Source organism: Enoplosus armatus, chromosome 10 (assembly GCF_043641665.1).
Source record: "Enoplosus armatus isolate fEnoArm2 chromosome 10, fEnoArm2.hap1, whole genome shotgun sequence".
Taxonomy (NCBI): domain Eukaryota; kingdom Metazoa; phylum Chordata; class Actinopteri; order Centrarchiformes; family Enoplosidae; genus Enoplosus; species Enoplosus armatus.
Genome location: NC_092189.1, coordinates 18,143,919 through 18,160,290, shown reverse-complemented (window position 1 = coordinate 18,160,290; position 16,372 = coordinate 18,143,919). Strand labels below are relative to the sequence as shown.

Below are 16,372 nucleotides of genomic sequence, written 5' to 3'. Positions count from 1 at the left end.
TGACTGCAAAACTTCAACTGATATGCAATAACTTTCACAATCAATAAGTCAAGTTGGACAATGACTGCAAAACTTTAACTGATATGCAATAACTTCCACAATCAATGTGCAGCACAATGAATGCAAAACTTCAACTGATATGCAATAACTTCCACAATCAATAAGTCCAGTTGGACAATGACTGCAAAACTTTAACTGATATGCAATAACTTCCACAATCAATGTGCAGCACAATGAATGCAAAACTTCAACTGATATGCAATAACTTCCACAATCAATAAGTCAAGTTGGACAATGACTGCAAAACTTTAACTGATATGCAATAACTTCCACAATCAATATGTCACGCAGCACATTGCTGCAAAACTTCACAACTGCTTTTCGAAGTGAAGCTCTCCGTTTTGAAAGTCAGCATTCGAGACTGGGAATGTGATGCCCACATTCATGATTCAAATTTCCTAATCTCACATGCTAACCTCCAAAACGCCACCCATACAACAATATGTTGCACTAATATGCAATAACTTCCACAATCAATATGTCACGCAGCACATTGCTGCAAAACTTCACAACTGCTTTTCGAAGTGAAGCTCTCCGTTTTGAAAGTCAGCATTCGAGACTGGGAATGTGATGCCCACATTCATGATTCAAACTTCCTAATCTCACATGCTAACCTCCAAAACGCCACCCATACAACAATATGTTGCACTAATATGCAATAACTTCCACAATCAATATGTCACGCAGCACATTGCTGCAAAACTTCACAACTGCTTTTCGAAGTGAAGCTCTCCGTTTTGAAAGTCAGCATTCGAGACTGGGAATGTGATGCCCACATTCATGATTCAAACTTCCTAATCTCACATGCTAACCTCCAAAACGCCACCCATACAACAATATGTTGCACTAATATGCAATAACTTCCACAATCAATATGTCAAGCAGGACAATGACTGCAAAACTTCAACTGATATGCAATAACTTCCACAATCAATATGTCAAGTTGGACAATGACTGCAAAACTTTAACTGATATGCAATAACTTCCACAATCAATATGTCACGCAGCACATTGCTGCAAAACTTCACAACTGCTTTTCGAAGTGAAGCTCTCCGTTTTGAAAGTCAGCATTCGAGACTGGGAATGTGATGCCCACATTCATGATTCAAATTTCCTAATCTCACATGCTAACCTCCAAAACGCCACCCATACAACAATATGTTGCACTAATATGCAATAACTTCCACAATCAATATGTCAAGCAGGTCAATGACTGCAAAACTTCAACTGATATGCAATAACTTCCACAATCAATATGTCAAGCAGGACAATGACTGCAAAACTTCAACTGATATGCAATAACTTCCACAATCAATGTGCAGCACAATGACTGCAAAACTTCAACTGATATGCAATAACTTCCACAATCAATATGCCAAGCAACACAATGACTGCAGAACTTCAACTGATGTGCAATAACTTCCACAATCAATATGTCAAGCAGGACAATGAATGCAAAACTTCAACTGATATGCAATAACTTCCACAATCAATATGTCAAGCAGGACAATGACTGCAAAACTTCAACTGATATGCAATAACTTCCACAATCAATATGTCAAGCAACACAATGAATGCAAAACTTCAACTGATATGCAATAACTTCCACAATCACTATGTCAAGCAACACAATGACTGCAAAACTTCGACTGATATGCAATAACTTCCACAATCAATATGTCAAGAAGGACAATGACTGCAAAACTTCAACTGATATGCAATAACTTCCACAATCAATATGTCAAGCAACAAAATGACTGCAAAACTTCAACTGATATGCAATAACTTCCACAATCAATATATCAAGCAGGACAATGACTGCAAAACTTCAACTGATATGCAATAACTTCCACAATCAATGTGCAGCACAATGACTGCAAAACTTCAACTGATATGAAATAACTTCCATATTCAATATGTTAAGCAACAAAATGACTGCAAAACTTCAACTGATATGCAATAACTTCCACAATCAATATGTCAAGCAGGACAATGACTGCAAAACTTCAACTGATATGCAATAACTTCCACAATCAATATGTCAAGCAACACAATGACTGCAAAACTTCAACTGATATGCAATAACTTCCATAATCAATATATCAAGCAACACAATGACTGCAAAACCTCAACTGATATGCAATAACTACCACAATAAATATGTCAAGCAGGACAATGACTGCAAAACTTCAACTGATATGCAATAACTTCTACAATCAATATGTCAAGCAGGACAATGAATGCAAAACTTCAACTGATATGCAATAATTTCCACAATCAATATGTCAAGCAGGACAATGACTGCAAAAGTTCAACTGATATGCAATAACTTCCACAATCAATATGTCAAGCAACACAATGACTGCAAAAGTTCAACTGATATGCAATAACTTCCACAATCAATATGTCAAGCAGGACAATGACTGCAAAACTTCAACTGATATGCAATAACTTCCACAATCAATATGTCAAGCAACACAATGACTGCAGAACTTCAACTGATATGCAATAACTGCCACAATCAATGTGCAACACAATGAATGCAAAACTTCAACTGATATGCAATAACTTCCACAATCAATATGTCAAGCAGGACAATGACTGCAAAACTTCAACTGATATGCAATAACTTCCACAATTAATGTGCAACACAATGAATGCAAAACTTCAACTGATATGCAATAACTTCCACAATCAATGTGCAGCACAATGACTGCAAAACTTCAACTGATATGCAATAACTTCCACAATCAATATGTCAAGCAGGACAATGACTGCAAAACTTCAACTGATATGCAATAACTTCCACATTCAATATGTCAAGCAGGACAATGACTGCAAAACTTCAACTGATATGCAATAACTTCCACAATCAATATGTCAAGCAGGACAATGACTGCAAAACTTCAACTGATATGCAATAAAATCCACAATCAATATGTCACGCAGCACATTGCTGCAAAACTTCAAAACTGCTTATCGAAGTGAAGCTCTCCGTTTTGAAAGTCAGCATTCGAGACTGGGAATGTGATGCCCACATTCATGATTCAAATTTCCTAATCTCACATGCTAACCTCCAAAACGCCACCCATACAACAATATGTTGTACTAATATGCAATAACTTCCACAATCACTATGTCAAGCAGGACAATGACTGCAAAACTTCAAATGATATGCAATAACTTCCACAATTAATGTGCAACACAATGAATGCAAAACTTCAACTGATATGCAATAACTTCCACAATCAATATGTCAAGCAGGACAATGACTGCAAAACTTCAACTGATATGCAATAACTTCCACAATCAATTTGCAGCACAATGACTGCAAAACTTCAACTGTTATGCAATAACTTCCACAATCAATATGTCACGCAGCACAACGAATGTAAAATGTTCACACTTCATTTTGGGTTTTGGAATTCAGCCGAGTAGTTTGTCAAGGATAAAGTCCTTAAATCTTAACTTTCCATTTCCTAATGCTAACCTTTTATACCAACATGCCACAATTCAAAACCAAAAGCGTATTGCCACTTAAATACTGAAAGGTTTCCTGTCGATTACATTACACTGCCAGGTAATTACTTCCAAAATCTCTAATTGTATTGTACTTCCAACAAAAGACTAACTAAGAAGTTGTAATTGTTATTCATAAGAACCATCATGGGAATACACACAATCTTGCTCCTCTAACGCCAAACTCGAGCAAATGCATAAAATTGAATGCTCTTAACACTAGCCAAACACAAACAGCTTGGTTACAGTTCTATCCAAGTTAAAGGATACGTTCACATCAAGTATATCTTAAAATAGTACTCACATTTCCATACGCGCCTTGAAAGAAGAGTTGGTCGCTTTAGTTGTTCCTCCTCTGCATATTGTCCGCCAAGTGATCCCTTCCCAAAGCAATTTCCTGGTGTTTCCTCTTGTCCATTCACTCAGCAGATGCTCCTCTCTCCCTTGAAAATCATCCTGCCGATCTGTCCTGGTCATTGTTTCCTCCTAAATGAAATCCACGTCCTGTCTCGTCCAGCTGCATTTCACTTCTGAAGCTGTGACTGACTGAGTGTCACTAAGGGCAACTTCTCCAAGGTTCTAGAATGGCGGTTGATGCAATAAGACATCAAAGCCGCTACAGAATTCTGTGACCGTCACAATGACACACGCAAACATACGCACACACACACACACACACACACACACACACACACACACATACACATTCATTTCATTGCCAATAATGCTGATAATAAATTAAACAATCTAGCGACACGAAAACAATTAACATACTAACATCAACATGGACGTACACATACGGTGTCATAAGTACGAACAATAATCGAAAAATAAAATAAATGAACAGGCCAAAAAACATTGTAGTTAAATATTTGGACTACTTATTGACTGAAAATTAAGGTAAATGAAATTGAAAATATAAAACCAAGAGCAAGTATATTTAAGGTAAACAAACAAAGAAGTTTTGAAATCATGAAAAGAAGACTTCGAATTAGACTTTATTAATCCCACAGCGGGGAAATTCACAAGTCACAGCAGCAAAGACAGAAAGGTGCAGAAACACACAGCAGACAAGCACCGTGTCAATAAGAATTACAAGTATTTTTTTAAAAAAGAAAAACAATATAAAAATAATAAATACAGATATAAAAAATATGGGGGACAAAAATAAATATATCCACGGAAAATATAAAGTATGTACAAATTGTGCAGATTTCTGTGCAGTTAAACAGTCTTATAGCCGTAGGAATGAACGACCTGCGGTAGCGCTCCTTCTTACACCGTGGGTGTAACAGTCTGCTGCTGAAGGAGCTGCTCAGGGCCCCCACGGTCTCGTGCAGGGTGTGAGAGGTGTTGTCCATGATGGATGTCAGCTTGGCTAACATCCTCCTCTCCCCCACCTCCTCAATGGAGTTCAGCGGGCAGTCCAGAACAGAGCTGGCTCGCCTAATCAGTCTATTGAGCCTCCTCCTGTCCCTGTCTGTGCTGCCCCCCCCCCCAGCAGACCACAGCTTAGAAGATAGCCGAAGCTACCATAGTGTCATAAAAAGTCCGGAGCAGTTTCCTGCACACACCGAAGGACCTCAGCCTCCTCAGCAGGTGGAGGTGGCTTTGACCCTTCTTGTACAGGGCCTGAGTGTGGTCAGACCAGTCCAGTTTATTGTTCAGGAGAACACCCAGGAATTTGTAGTTCTCCACCTCCTCAATGTCCAAATCGAATCTGATGAAAAACAGGTTCAGTTGGTTAGCCCAGTCCCTGTCTCCACTGTCCTGGTGTCTCCCCTCACCTTTTCCATGTCCAGAGATCTTCTTAAGTCCTCTCCAGACATCCCTGGTGTTATTTTGCCACAGATGTTCAAACATTTGTCTATTAGAAATTAAGGAGGGCAGCGGTGCTAGCTGGAAAAGTTACTGTCTCTCAACATATGTAAATATTAAATTCTGCCACCTCATAACATGTTTCCATGTATTTCCTCAGAGAGATGAGGACTCAGTGGCTTATTCGGCACCAACCTTCACCAAGAGGAGAGCTGGCAAAGCAGAGAGAAGGAATGTAAAGCCAGCAGAGGGAGAGACGATCTACTCTGATATCAGGGCTTTTTGATTAATTATCAATCCAAACAATGGATTTGCTGATTTACTAAATAAAAATGTTGTCTGGCACACTGTGAAAAATATACTGCTTCAAATCAATTTCACATCTGATATCAGTAACAATATTTTGATTGGGTAACCTGGAAAATGTTTAATGTATCGTTTCAATATCATATTTAGTCCGTTTGCAATCTTTGTATGACTTTTTTTATCCTGTTTTATCTTGTTATTTGATATAATGGCTTTGATTGATATCCTACAGCAATGTGAATTGCATTTATATTCATTCTTGCTTCATTTTAGGGCCTTTTTTTATAATGCTGACACTCAAAAAAGCTTTTTGACAGATTCAACTTGAAAGAGACGGAGGGTTGAGGACGGTTTTCTTTTGTGGCAGTTTTATGGCTGTTAACTTCTCCTATACGTATCAATGCAATGCAACAATCATTAGATAAACTGAGTGACTATGTGCATCCTATAAAAAAGATTTCATGATTGTGGTGTAACCTAAACGTTCAGGTGATACATATGGATCTGTGTAAACTTGATATTGAGTTCTAGTGAACAGCAGAGACTTGACAGTGACTGACGGTGGCTTGGTGACATTATTTGTATGAAGTTGGTTTCTGAGATGCTTTGGGGCTTATTTGGTTTGTGTGTGACTGTTACAGTTTGATGCAGAGAATAACAACAAAGTCAGAGGCAGACAAAGATGAAGGTAGACCTGGACAGAAGAACAGAGAGAGAGGCCAATAGCAGAATAAACTGGATTTATCCTTCAAATACACAATATGTCACTGATAGCAATTTATTTATTGTTATATATATTGTTAAATATCTATTTTCACCACAATAGTTTTGTGGCTTTATGGCTTCTATTGTTGCTCTGTCGGTCGGTCCAACACTTTGATCATGACTGACAAACCTCAACAAATGTTGGATGAACTGCAACGACATTTTGTATGGACAGTCAAGGTTTCCAGAGGATGTTTTTTGATCCCACAACTTTTTATGAAGTGCCATCAGCAGGTTGACATTTTTGGTGTTGAGTGAAAACACAAATGGACTGCAGTGAAATTTGGTACACAGTGACTCAAGAAATACATGGCAGAGGCAGCTACGTGGATCAGTGGTCAAGATGCTGAACCTGAACTGCAACATCCGGCCTGGGACCTTTGTTGCATCTCTCTCTCCCTCATTACCTTTCATCTCAGGTTTTCAAGCAGAAATCTATCAACTGTGTGGTTTTTATTCTGAAACCTTTATTGAAGTAACATTATCAAGAAAATGAACTGCATTTTTCTTTTCTCAAGTTTCGCGTTACTTTCTGATATCGTCATCCTATTAAACTAATGGCATAAGTCACTTTTTGAGCAAAATGATTTTTTGGCCTAAATCAGCTCTTTGTGATGCTGGCCACCTCTGGTAAAGTCACCTAAGCCCTTACTTGAAAGGATCATGCTCTTTTTACCCTGTAAGACAATGGCCTATGTGAAGAGTGTGACTTAGGCCATTTTACAATTTTGACTTAGGCCATTTAACAAGCTTTCATGATGGCAGCTGCCTCAAGAAAGAAGAAGATTTATGATGCAGAAGAAGCCCTAAACATGATTCTCGGATCATTTTCTACTGGTAAGTGATAAGGTTTACCATCACATAAGCTAGGCTAATGTTTTGTAGTAATCTAGTCTCAATTTCACAAGTTATAGGTAAATTACAAAGCTAGCAACGTATCCAACATCTAGCTAGCTACCTATTCCTAGCCAGCATACTTCTTTCTGTAATGTAGCCTTAAGGATGGTGGGGCAGGATTGGATCGGATTTGTGAAAAAAAAAATGTGCGTTTTACAGAATGATCACACATTTATGACCACACACCTCAAAGGATTGAAATTAAAGAAATATTTTTCCTTTTTGGTAGGAGAAGTACTTGACTTATCTGACACTACCTTAAGAAATGAAAACGACAATGAGAAGAACATTTGTTTAATTTAGCTTGGAGTGATTTAAGTTTTGAGTTTGCTTTATCGAATAAAAGGACAGTTAAGAGCCCAGTTTTAAAAAGCTGTGACAACAGTATGTTGGAAATGGGAAAGGTTAAATAAAAATCCAGCAAAGAAGAGCTGGAGAAGTGAGGAGAAGGACTGCCTCCTCAGCATTTGATTTATCAGACATTTGTTTAATTTAGTTAAGAGTGATTCAAGTTTTGAGTTTGCACTAGGGAATTAAAGGGCGGTTTAAGCCAGGTTTAAAATGGCCTAAGTCACAAAGGCATGTTCAGAAAATGGCCTAAGTCACTTTATTCTTTTATTTTACATAATTGACAAACAACGTTCATTGTATACCAACAGTCATCTACTGTAAAGAGTGTTTTGTGTGAAATTATTAATAAACATCATAGCTTCTGTATTTGGTGAAGTTTTTTGTGTTTTCCCAAAAACTAGAAAATATGACTTATGCCATTAGTTTAATAGGGTGACGATATATAAATGAAAAATGAAAGTTAAACTGCTCAAGTTTTTACACACAAAAGACACAAGGCTCAGAACCAGAATCAGAAACAGTTTATTGCCACGTAACATACATTACAAGGAATTTGGTGGTCAATGTAAGTTTGTCAGGTTGACTGCAGAGGGGAAGAAACTGTTTTTGTGGCGGGAGGTTTTGGTCCTGATGGACCGCAGCCTCCTGCCAGAGGGGAGGGGGTCGAACAGATGGTGACCGGGGTGGGAGGGGTCGGCAGCGATCTTCCCTGCTCTCCTCAGGGTCCTGGAGGAGTAAAGGTCCTGAAGAGATGGGAGGTTGCAGCCGATCACCCTCTCTGCAGAGCGGATGATACGCTGCAGTCTGCGTCTGTCCTTGGTGGAGGCAGCAGCGTACCAGACGGTGATGGAGGAGGTGAGGATGGACTCTATGATGGCAGTGTAGAAGTGAACCAGCATTGTTTGTGGCAGGTTAAACTTCCTCAGCTGCCTCAGGAAGTACATCCTCTGTTGGGCTTTCTTGATGAGGGAGCTGATGTTCAGCTCCGACCGGAGGTCCTGGTTGATGATGGAGCCCAGGAAACGGAAGGACTCCACAGTGTCCACTGGAGAGTCACACAGGGTGATGGGGGCGGGTGGGGCTGCGCTCTTCCTGAAGTCTACAACCATCTCCACTGTCTTTGAAGCGTTAAGCTCCAGGTTGTTGCTGTTGCACCAGGTCACCAGATGGTCAATCTCCCACCTGTAGGCAGACTCATCCTCTCCAGAGATGAGTCCAATGAGGGTGGTGTCGTCCGCGAACTTCAGGAGCTTGACAGACTGGTGACTGGAGGTGCAGCTGTTGGTGTACAGGGAGAAGAGTAGAGGAGAAAGAACACAGCCTTGAGGGGAGCCGGTGCTGATCGTCCGCGAGTCTGAGACGTGTTTCCCCAGCTTCACGTGCTGCTTCCTGTCAGACAGGAAATCTGTGATCCACCTGCAGGTGGGGTCAGGCACGTTCAGCTGGGAGAGCTTGTCCTGAAGAAGAGCCGGGACGATCGTGTTGAAGGCAGAGCTGAAGTCCACAAACAGGATCCTGGGATAGGATCCTGCGGAGTCCAGGTGCTGGGGGATGAAGTGTAGGGCCAAGTTGACGGCGTCGTCTACAGACCTGTTGGCTCTGTAGGCGAACTGCAGGGGGTCCAGCAGAGGGTCGGTGATGGATTTGAGGTGGGACAGGACCAGGCGTTCAAATGATTTCATGACCACAGAGGTCAGGGCGACGGGTCTGTAGTCATTTAATCCTGTGGGCCCTGGTTTTTTGGGGACGGGGATGATGGTGGAGGCCTTGAAGCAGGCTGGCACGTGGCATGTCTCCAGCGAGGTGTTAAAGATGTCCGTGAACACCGGAGACAGCTGATCGGCCCAGCGCTTCAGGCAGGATGGGGAGATGGAGTCTGGTCCAGCAGCTTTCCGGGGGTTTTGTCTCTTGAAGAGTCTGTTCACATCTCTTTCAAGGACAGACAGAGGTGTCGATGCTGGAGGAGTGGGGGGCACTGTGGGGGGCAGCTGTGGTGGTAAGAGGTGTGAGAGTTCAGCCCCAGGTGTGATGAGGGGGTTGGGGCTGTTGGGCTGGAGGTGGTGGGTGATGGTGTCAGGACTGTCCCATTGTCTTTCAAAGCGACAGTAGAAGTTGTTGAGGCTGTTGGCGAGGCGTCGGTCGTTAGCAGAGCCCCTGCTATATTGGCAGTGAACTCGAGAGCAACAATAGTTTGGATTTTGCTGACATGTTTACTTGATTAGCATCACCAGTTTTGCTGTTTTTCCCCTGACACAAGTCTGACCGTCTTTTATATTACATGTTTTGCTTTGTTAATGAATCTTGCTAACACTAAATCTTGAAACTCTTGCAGGCACTCTTGAGCGGGTTTTTTTCTTCATCGGGTTCACAGACCTTTTTCCACAACAGACATTTTGACTTGTCATAGCAGGAAAAGACAAACAACATTAAGGATGGGCCATTCTAGCAATGCAGCTATTAATAATGTCACTAGTTGCACATGTTTAACACGTCTGAATGTCTGCTGTGAAAAAAGTCAGCTTTGGTTTCACTATATTTTTGTCGCGTGTGCACAGACACACAAAGTGGCAAAGAGAGGGAGAGACTAACAGACAGACAGTCAGTGGTTTTGACAGTGAACTGCTGTGTATCTGTCTACCACAACATCACTCAACTGCAGACAGAAGCATGGCAAACAAAAACACATATGTTGTAGACACAAATAATCTCTTTTTGTTAAAAATGTGTTGAGAAAATAGACAGTATGAAAAAATATCAGGAGGCAACAACTCAAATGAATGAACCGCCACCGTCTTTCTGGTCTCACAGCACTTTGTAAAGGCATTCTGCATGTCTGTCCTGAGAACAACAAGCAAAGCCACATGCAACAGCTACACTGACAGAAGCTGCGGTGGGCCGTTTCTCCGCCCTTTGACCCACCATCAAGGCTGTTTACTCAGAACAGACCTGACTATGGGCTTCAACAGGATGTGTAGTGAGGGAAGAGCTACATGAGGCAGGCTAATTTTACTTGAACACATTGAAATCATTGTTTTACTTTCTTCTTCACATGCTCATTTAAAGTACAGATAATGTCTCTTCTGTTTTTAAAGATGCAATCATTACAACCGTATGCATTTGCAATCTTAAAATATGAAATCATCATGTTAGTTCATGTTTTGTTTTAATTTTAATGTAAATATTGATTTATTCAGCATTTATTAGGACATGCTGCAAGTCCATCACTGTGCCAAGTGACCTCAGAAAAGCTGTCAAACTTATTTGCAGATAATCAGGTCAATGTAACTTCAGATCACAGTTAAAAAGAACCAGGGTGGGACCAGTGAATGATTAGCACCTCCCCCCTCTGACAGCAACTACCAATGAAAAGCAGCAAACGGCAAAAAAGTGGAATGAAAAATGGTCATGACTTGGCGTGACTGGGTGGGTGTGTGTGTCCAACACCCTGCACCCTTTAACTACTCCTGTAAATTGTTGTGATGTTGATATTAATCAATAATTTAGTGTTATTCCACTTGCCTTTTTTAAAAAGGTAAAAGAGCAGCACAAGTACAGCTTACTGAGGTTAAAACAGAGAGTGAGAAAGAGAGAAAAGACCCTTCGTGTCCACACCTTAGTGTCAAGCCCAACCACAACAATGCTGAAGTTTCCATGCTTCATTTGTTTGTCAGCGGTGACTGTGAATGTGTGTTTATATGTGTCTGTTTGTGTGTAAAGGTACAAAGCAGGACACAAAGTACATGAAAGTATTTACTGCTTTTGTTTTGTGTGTTATGTGTACACGGGCTGAACACAGCGTTGTGTCAGGGAGGCATCGATTTAAACTACAACAATCCTGCTGCAACACTTGTAGTATTAAGAACATCTTTGTTGTCAAACCAGCGTGTTTTGGGTTGTGGTCAGCAACATGTTGACCCTGATGAAGGCCACAAACCAGAAGGATAGATAGATAGATATAGAAAGATATGTTGTCTTTATGTTTTCATTCTCTGTACATCTTTAAGTTGTTGAAGTTAGGCAACAAACTTCCGCTCTGTTTTGGTAATGTACATTTGTGGTTTTCTCCCAGGTTGACATGAGTTCCCTCCCTCAGATAAAAATATGCAGGTCAGAAACTCTTCATGGCCTCCATGTGAATGTGTTCCTGTGATACTGTGAGAGAGGCGCTCTGCTGCCGCCTTTCACCAGCCCCCTGAGAAGAAGTGAAGCGAGTGCAGAGGATGGATGGTTTCACAGCCCTCCCAAACTCTGTATGCTGTGCTCTTCCTGCTGATGTGACAGGCAGTCAGAGAGGGCGGGTCATCATCGATGATGTGGCGCATCTGAATTGGCCGGCTCACACAATATGTAAGATGGCTCCTCTGCCCATGAGCATCACTGCAAATGGCTGAAAAGGTCTTTTTATTATTGAAATTTAGATTTGGAGACATAACATAGGCTCTTACACTGTATTTAGAGATGTATTACACACGAAACATTTATAATTAAAGGCTATTTCAATACATTCTGTAAAATGACGACTTTTATGTAGTGAACAAAAGTGGCTTTATTGTAAAGCTGCAGTGCATCATGCATCCAGTGCTAATGTTATTGCCAATGCAGGAACTACTGCAATGTGCAATTTAGCATGGTGAAGAGCCTGACCATGACTTTAAAGACCCTGCACACCCACACAGCTGTTGTGAATTACCCTGTCTGAGGTGGAAGTCGGGTGAAGTGACGCTGTGAATTACCTGTCATCAGAAGTTGATATACTACTGAGCATGATGAAGGTGTATGTTGTCCCACTCTAACAGGTGCAACAAAACCAACAGAAGGGTCAAGATATGTCAGTCAAGTGCAGTTTGAACACACACACACACAGTTGTGAGAAGAGGTCTAATTCAACAACAGAAATGAAAACACGTATGTGGGTGGACTTTAATCTGCAGGGACTTTAATTTGCCGTCTTAATGACATTTTTTAACCATAACCAAGTAGTTTAGTTGCCTAACCTTAACCAGGCTGTAAAACAAAATGGCATTGAACATTTGATCACCACTGGTCATGAGGTTTTGTTTGGAAAGACATCGTTTCACTTCTTCTGATTTGATTGTGAGTGTGATTGGATTAATGGAGCAAACAATGATTAGTTAGTCAGTCATGTTGGACAGGAACAATATCCATGGATCAATGAAAAAATATCACCTGCTATCAGTTACTGAACACCTCTATTTACAGCAAAAAGTTCTGATAAACCGACTGTACGCTACCTGCGCAGCACCAAACAGCAGACTGACAGAGTTAGCTGCCAGCTAGTGAGCACAGTGAAGCATTTAGCTGCAAGAGAGACGGATATTTCTGTCTGTCAGGAGTTGGTGGAGAACAAAAGCAGAGAGAAAACTTAAATGAGTACAGAACTTACATTTGCCAGGTTACCAGAACATCTACTCTATCTATTTAAGGTTTTCTGGAAATCAGGCTACAATCCATTAATATGGTAATACAGTCAATAAAAACAACAGACTAAAGATCTTCTTCCTGCCCCTGTTGTTCAGGGAAACTCTCTTAATTCATGATCCCCACAAGGTGAAATGACATGTCATTTTGAACAGTGTGAACATATTGGTGAATATCAGCTGAAAAGTCCATCAACATGAAGTGAAAATATAAAGGAAACCAGATTATTTTGGATTACAGTAGTTCACATCAAATCATCTGTTGTGTTTACGCTCAGTGTCAGTTATAGAAACCCACCATGAAACATGAAACAAAAGCTTGCTGTTGCTGTTGTTTCATGTGTTTAGGTTGGAAAGATAGTTGAGATTATTTCCACTGTGGTGGTACAGTGACATTGGCCAACATAACAAGAGACCAATGAGATTGCTCTGAAATTGTTCCCTCCCACTTCATATGGTTACATTAAGGTGAATCATCTTCTAATACGGTCTAATTTAACTGTTGTCTCAAGTGGATTAACAAGGAAATGCTGGTCGTATTTTATTTACTGCTGATACTCAGAGTTGGGCGTAAGTATATAAAGTTTTTTCAATATATATTTCAAGTACATTGTCATCTTCTTGCATCAACTTAGCACAGGGCATATATGAATCTATCTCTGCTGTTAGTCACTGCTCCATTTCATTTTATTTTTTAGGATGCACAGATGATCTGATCTTTAGGACGAAGACTGTTGGTGTTGGAGATGATGGGACTTTGTCGTGTACCCGCCAGACATCTGAGCATTCAGCAGAATTATTTTGGATCAGGCTTGTTTCTGGAAACTTGCCTGAATTCTTGGGAGGAACATATTCCTTTAATTATTCTGGTGTTAACGAGACTCCTCGAATTACATCAAAACAAGAGCCTGGATCATTTGTTCTGCATATTAATAACACAAAGCTAAGCGATACTGGAGTTTATTACTGTATAAAAGTAGACAAGCTCAAAATGACATTTTTGAAAGGAACATTTCTGAGTATTAAAGGTAAATAAAATACCACAACCAGACATTTCACATTCCTTTAAAGATTTAACCATCATGTTTACATCAAACACCATTTATAACAGCAGGTCACACAGTTAAATTTTCCTACATGTATGTGTAAAGGTAGTACATGTTTCCATAATTTACAGGAAAGTAAGTTTATGTATATGAATTAATTTTTTTAACTACTTTCTTTTCATTAAAGTGAATATCACATGTTTATTTTCACATTTGTATTTCCCAGGACCAGAACCTGATATCACTGCCGTCATTCACGTCCCTCCATCTGATCCAGTCCGTCCAGGAGACTCAGTGACTCTGCAGTGTTCAGTCCTCTCTCACTCTGAGAACAAGACATGTCCAGGAGATCACAGTGTGTCCTGGTTCAGAGCCGGATCAGATGGATCTCATCCCAGTGTCATTTTCGCTCACGGAAACAGTGGTGATGAATGTGAGAAGAGTCCTGACGCTCGCTCTCCACAGAAATGTGTCTACAGCTTCTCTAAGAAGGTCAGCTCCTCTGATGCTGGGACTTATTACTGCGCTGTGGCCGCATGTGGAGAGATATTATTTGGACATGAAACAAAACTGGACATTGAAGGTAACAGAGAAGCGGAACATGTCCATAAAAATCATTCATTTTGAATCTGGTAGAATCCATTAAGATCATGTATCGCAAAACATTTGTTTCTAATGCATTCAAACATCAAAATAATACTAAACTTTCATTATTTGCTCCTTTTCATATTGTTTCAGGACTCAACATGTGGGAGAGTACAGTTCTGATTCTGCTCTGTGCTGCTTTGGCTATAAGTCTGATTGTTATTGCCTTCCTGATTTATGCCATCAAGAAAAAAACGTGTGGTTGTTGCAACGGTAACAGAAGTTTCTCATACATCAATCCATCAAACAGTATTTTGCAAATGCTGACTTCACATGATTTACATTACTGCTTTGTGTAAATGAACATACAACATCTTTCATATCTTTGTGTTCTTGTTATAACACAGCTGCAGTTGCTCTGCAAACAAACACTGCAACAGCCGGTGGTGATCAGCAAAGTCAGCAGGTAAGGTATATAAAGAAGAGATTCAGCTGGAAAAGTTACTGTCTCTCAACATATGTAAATATTAAATTCTGCCACCTCATAACATGTTTCCATGTATTTCGTCAGAGAGATGAGGACTCAGTGGCTTATTCTGCACCGACCTTCACCAAGAGGAGAGCTGGCAAAGCAGAGAGAAGGAATGTAAAGCCAGCAGAGGGAGAGACGACCTACTCTGATATCAGGGCTTTTTGATTAATTATCATTCCAAACAATGGATTTCCTGACTTACTAAATAAAAATGTTGTCTGGCACACTGTGAAAAATATACTGCTTCAAATCAATTTCACATCTGATATCAGTAACAATATTTTGATTGGGTAACCTTGAAAATGTTTAATGTATCGTTTCAATATCAGATTTAGTCTGTTTGCAATCTTTGTGTGACTTTTTTATCCTGTTTTATCTTGTTATTTTATATAATGGCTTTGATTGCTATCCTACAGCAATGTGAATTGCATTTACATTAATTCTTGCTTCATTTTAGGGCCTTTTGTTAATAATGCTAATGTAGCGGTGCACAGAATGATGTCACACAGGCTCAATCTGGTGCTACACATTTAATGAAGAATTTCTGCAGAATGCAAAAACATGACTTTAGGTTTACAATCGCTGCACAGCGTTTTCTGCTTCAGTGTGGTACACAGAGATTTTCCTTGAACTCACTCGCTCACAACAAACAATGATGACAGAACACTAATACACGAAAATGAAAGATTACATTACCCCTCAACTCAACTAGGGTGATATATCTCATTTATTTCCCTACAAATCATTTGTGTTCAGCATAACACCATATTTCTTCAAATCCCAGTCAATACAACAAGGACAGACAATCATAAAACATGCTAACATGAGTAACGGGGGTTTTTCCCGCATATGAGGGCTTCTTATCAAGGCTACCGCTTCGCGCCCCTACTACTACAATGGCGGCCGTAAACCTCCATTAGCTGCTAACTAGCTAACTTTACACAGTTGATACAGTCGCTAATAAACACTTACAGAACAAAACACAATGTCAGAGAAGTACAGCGCAAATCTGGCCTTAGTCCCGGATACCTAAATAACATCACCAGCTTACCTGC

At 40.2% G+C, this 16,372-nt stretch overlaps 2 protein-coding genes across 2 annotated transcripts in view; both read left to right on the top strand.

The window, feature by feature from the left end:
- The window catches only part of LOC139290956 (uncharacterized), a 247,986-nt gene that overhangs the window by 161,137 nt on the left and 70,477 nt on the right, over positions 1 to 16,372 (top strand). The window lies entirely within an intron of this gene.
- LOC139291656 (signal-regulatory protein beta-2-like) lies at positions 8,680 to 15,517 on the top strand. Its single transcript, XM_070913757.1, has 6 exons — positions 8,680 to 8,791; positions 13,853 to 14,182; positions 14,427 to 14,783; positions 14,939 to 15,058; positions 15,193 to 15,251; positions 15,357 to 15,517. Exons 1-6 carry the CDS (start codon positions 8,680 to 8,682, stop codon positions 15,480 to 15,482), a joined length of 1,104 nt encoding a protein of 367 aa, XP_070769858.1. The 3' UTR covers positions 15,483 to 15,517.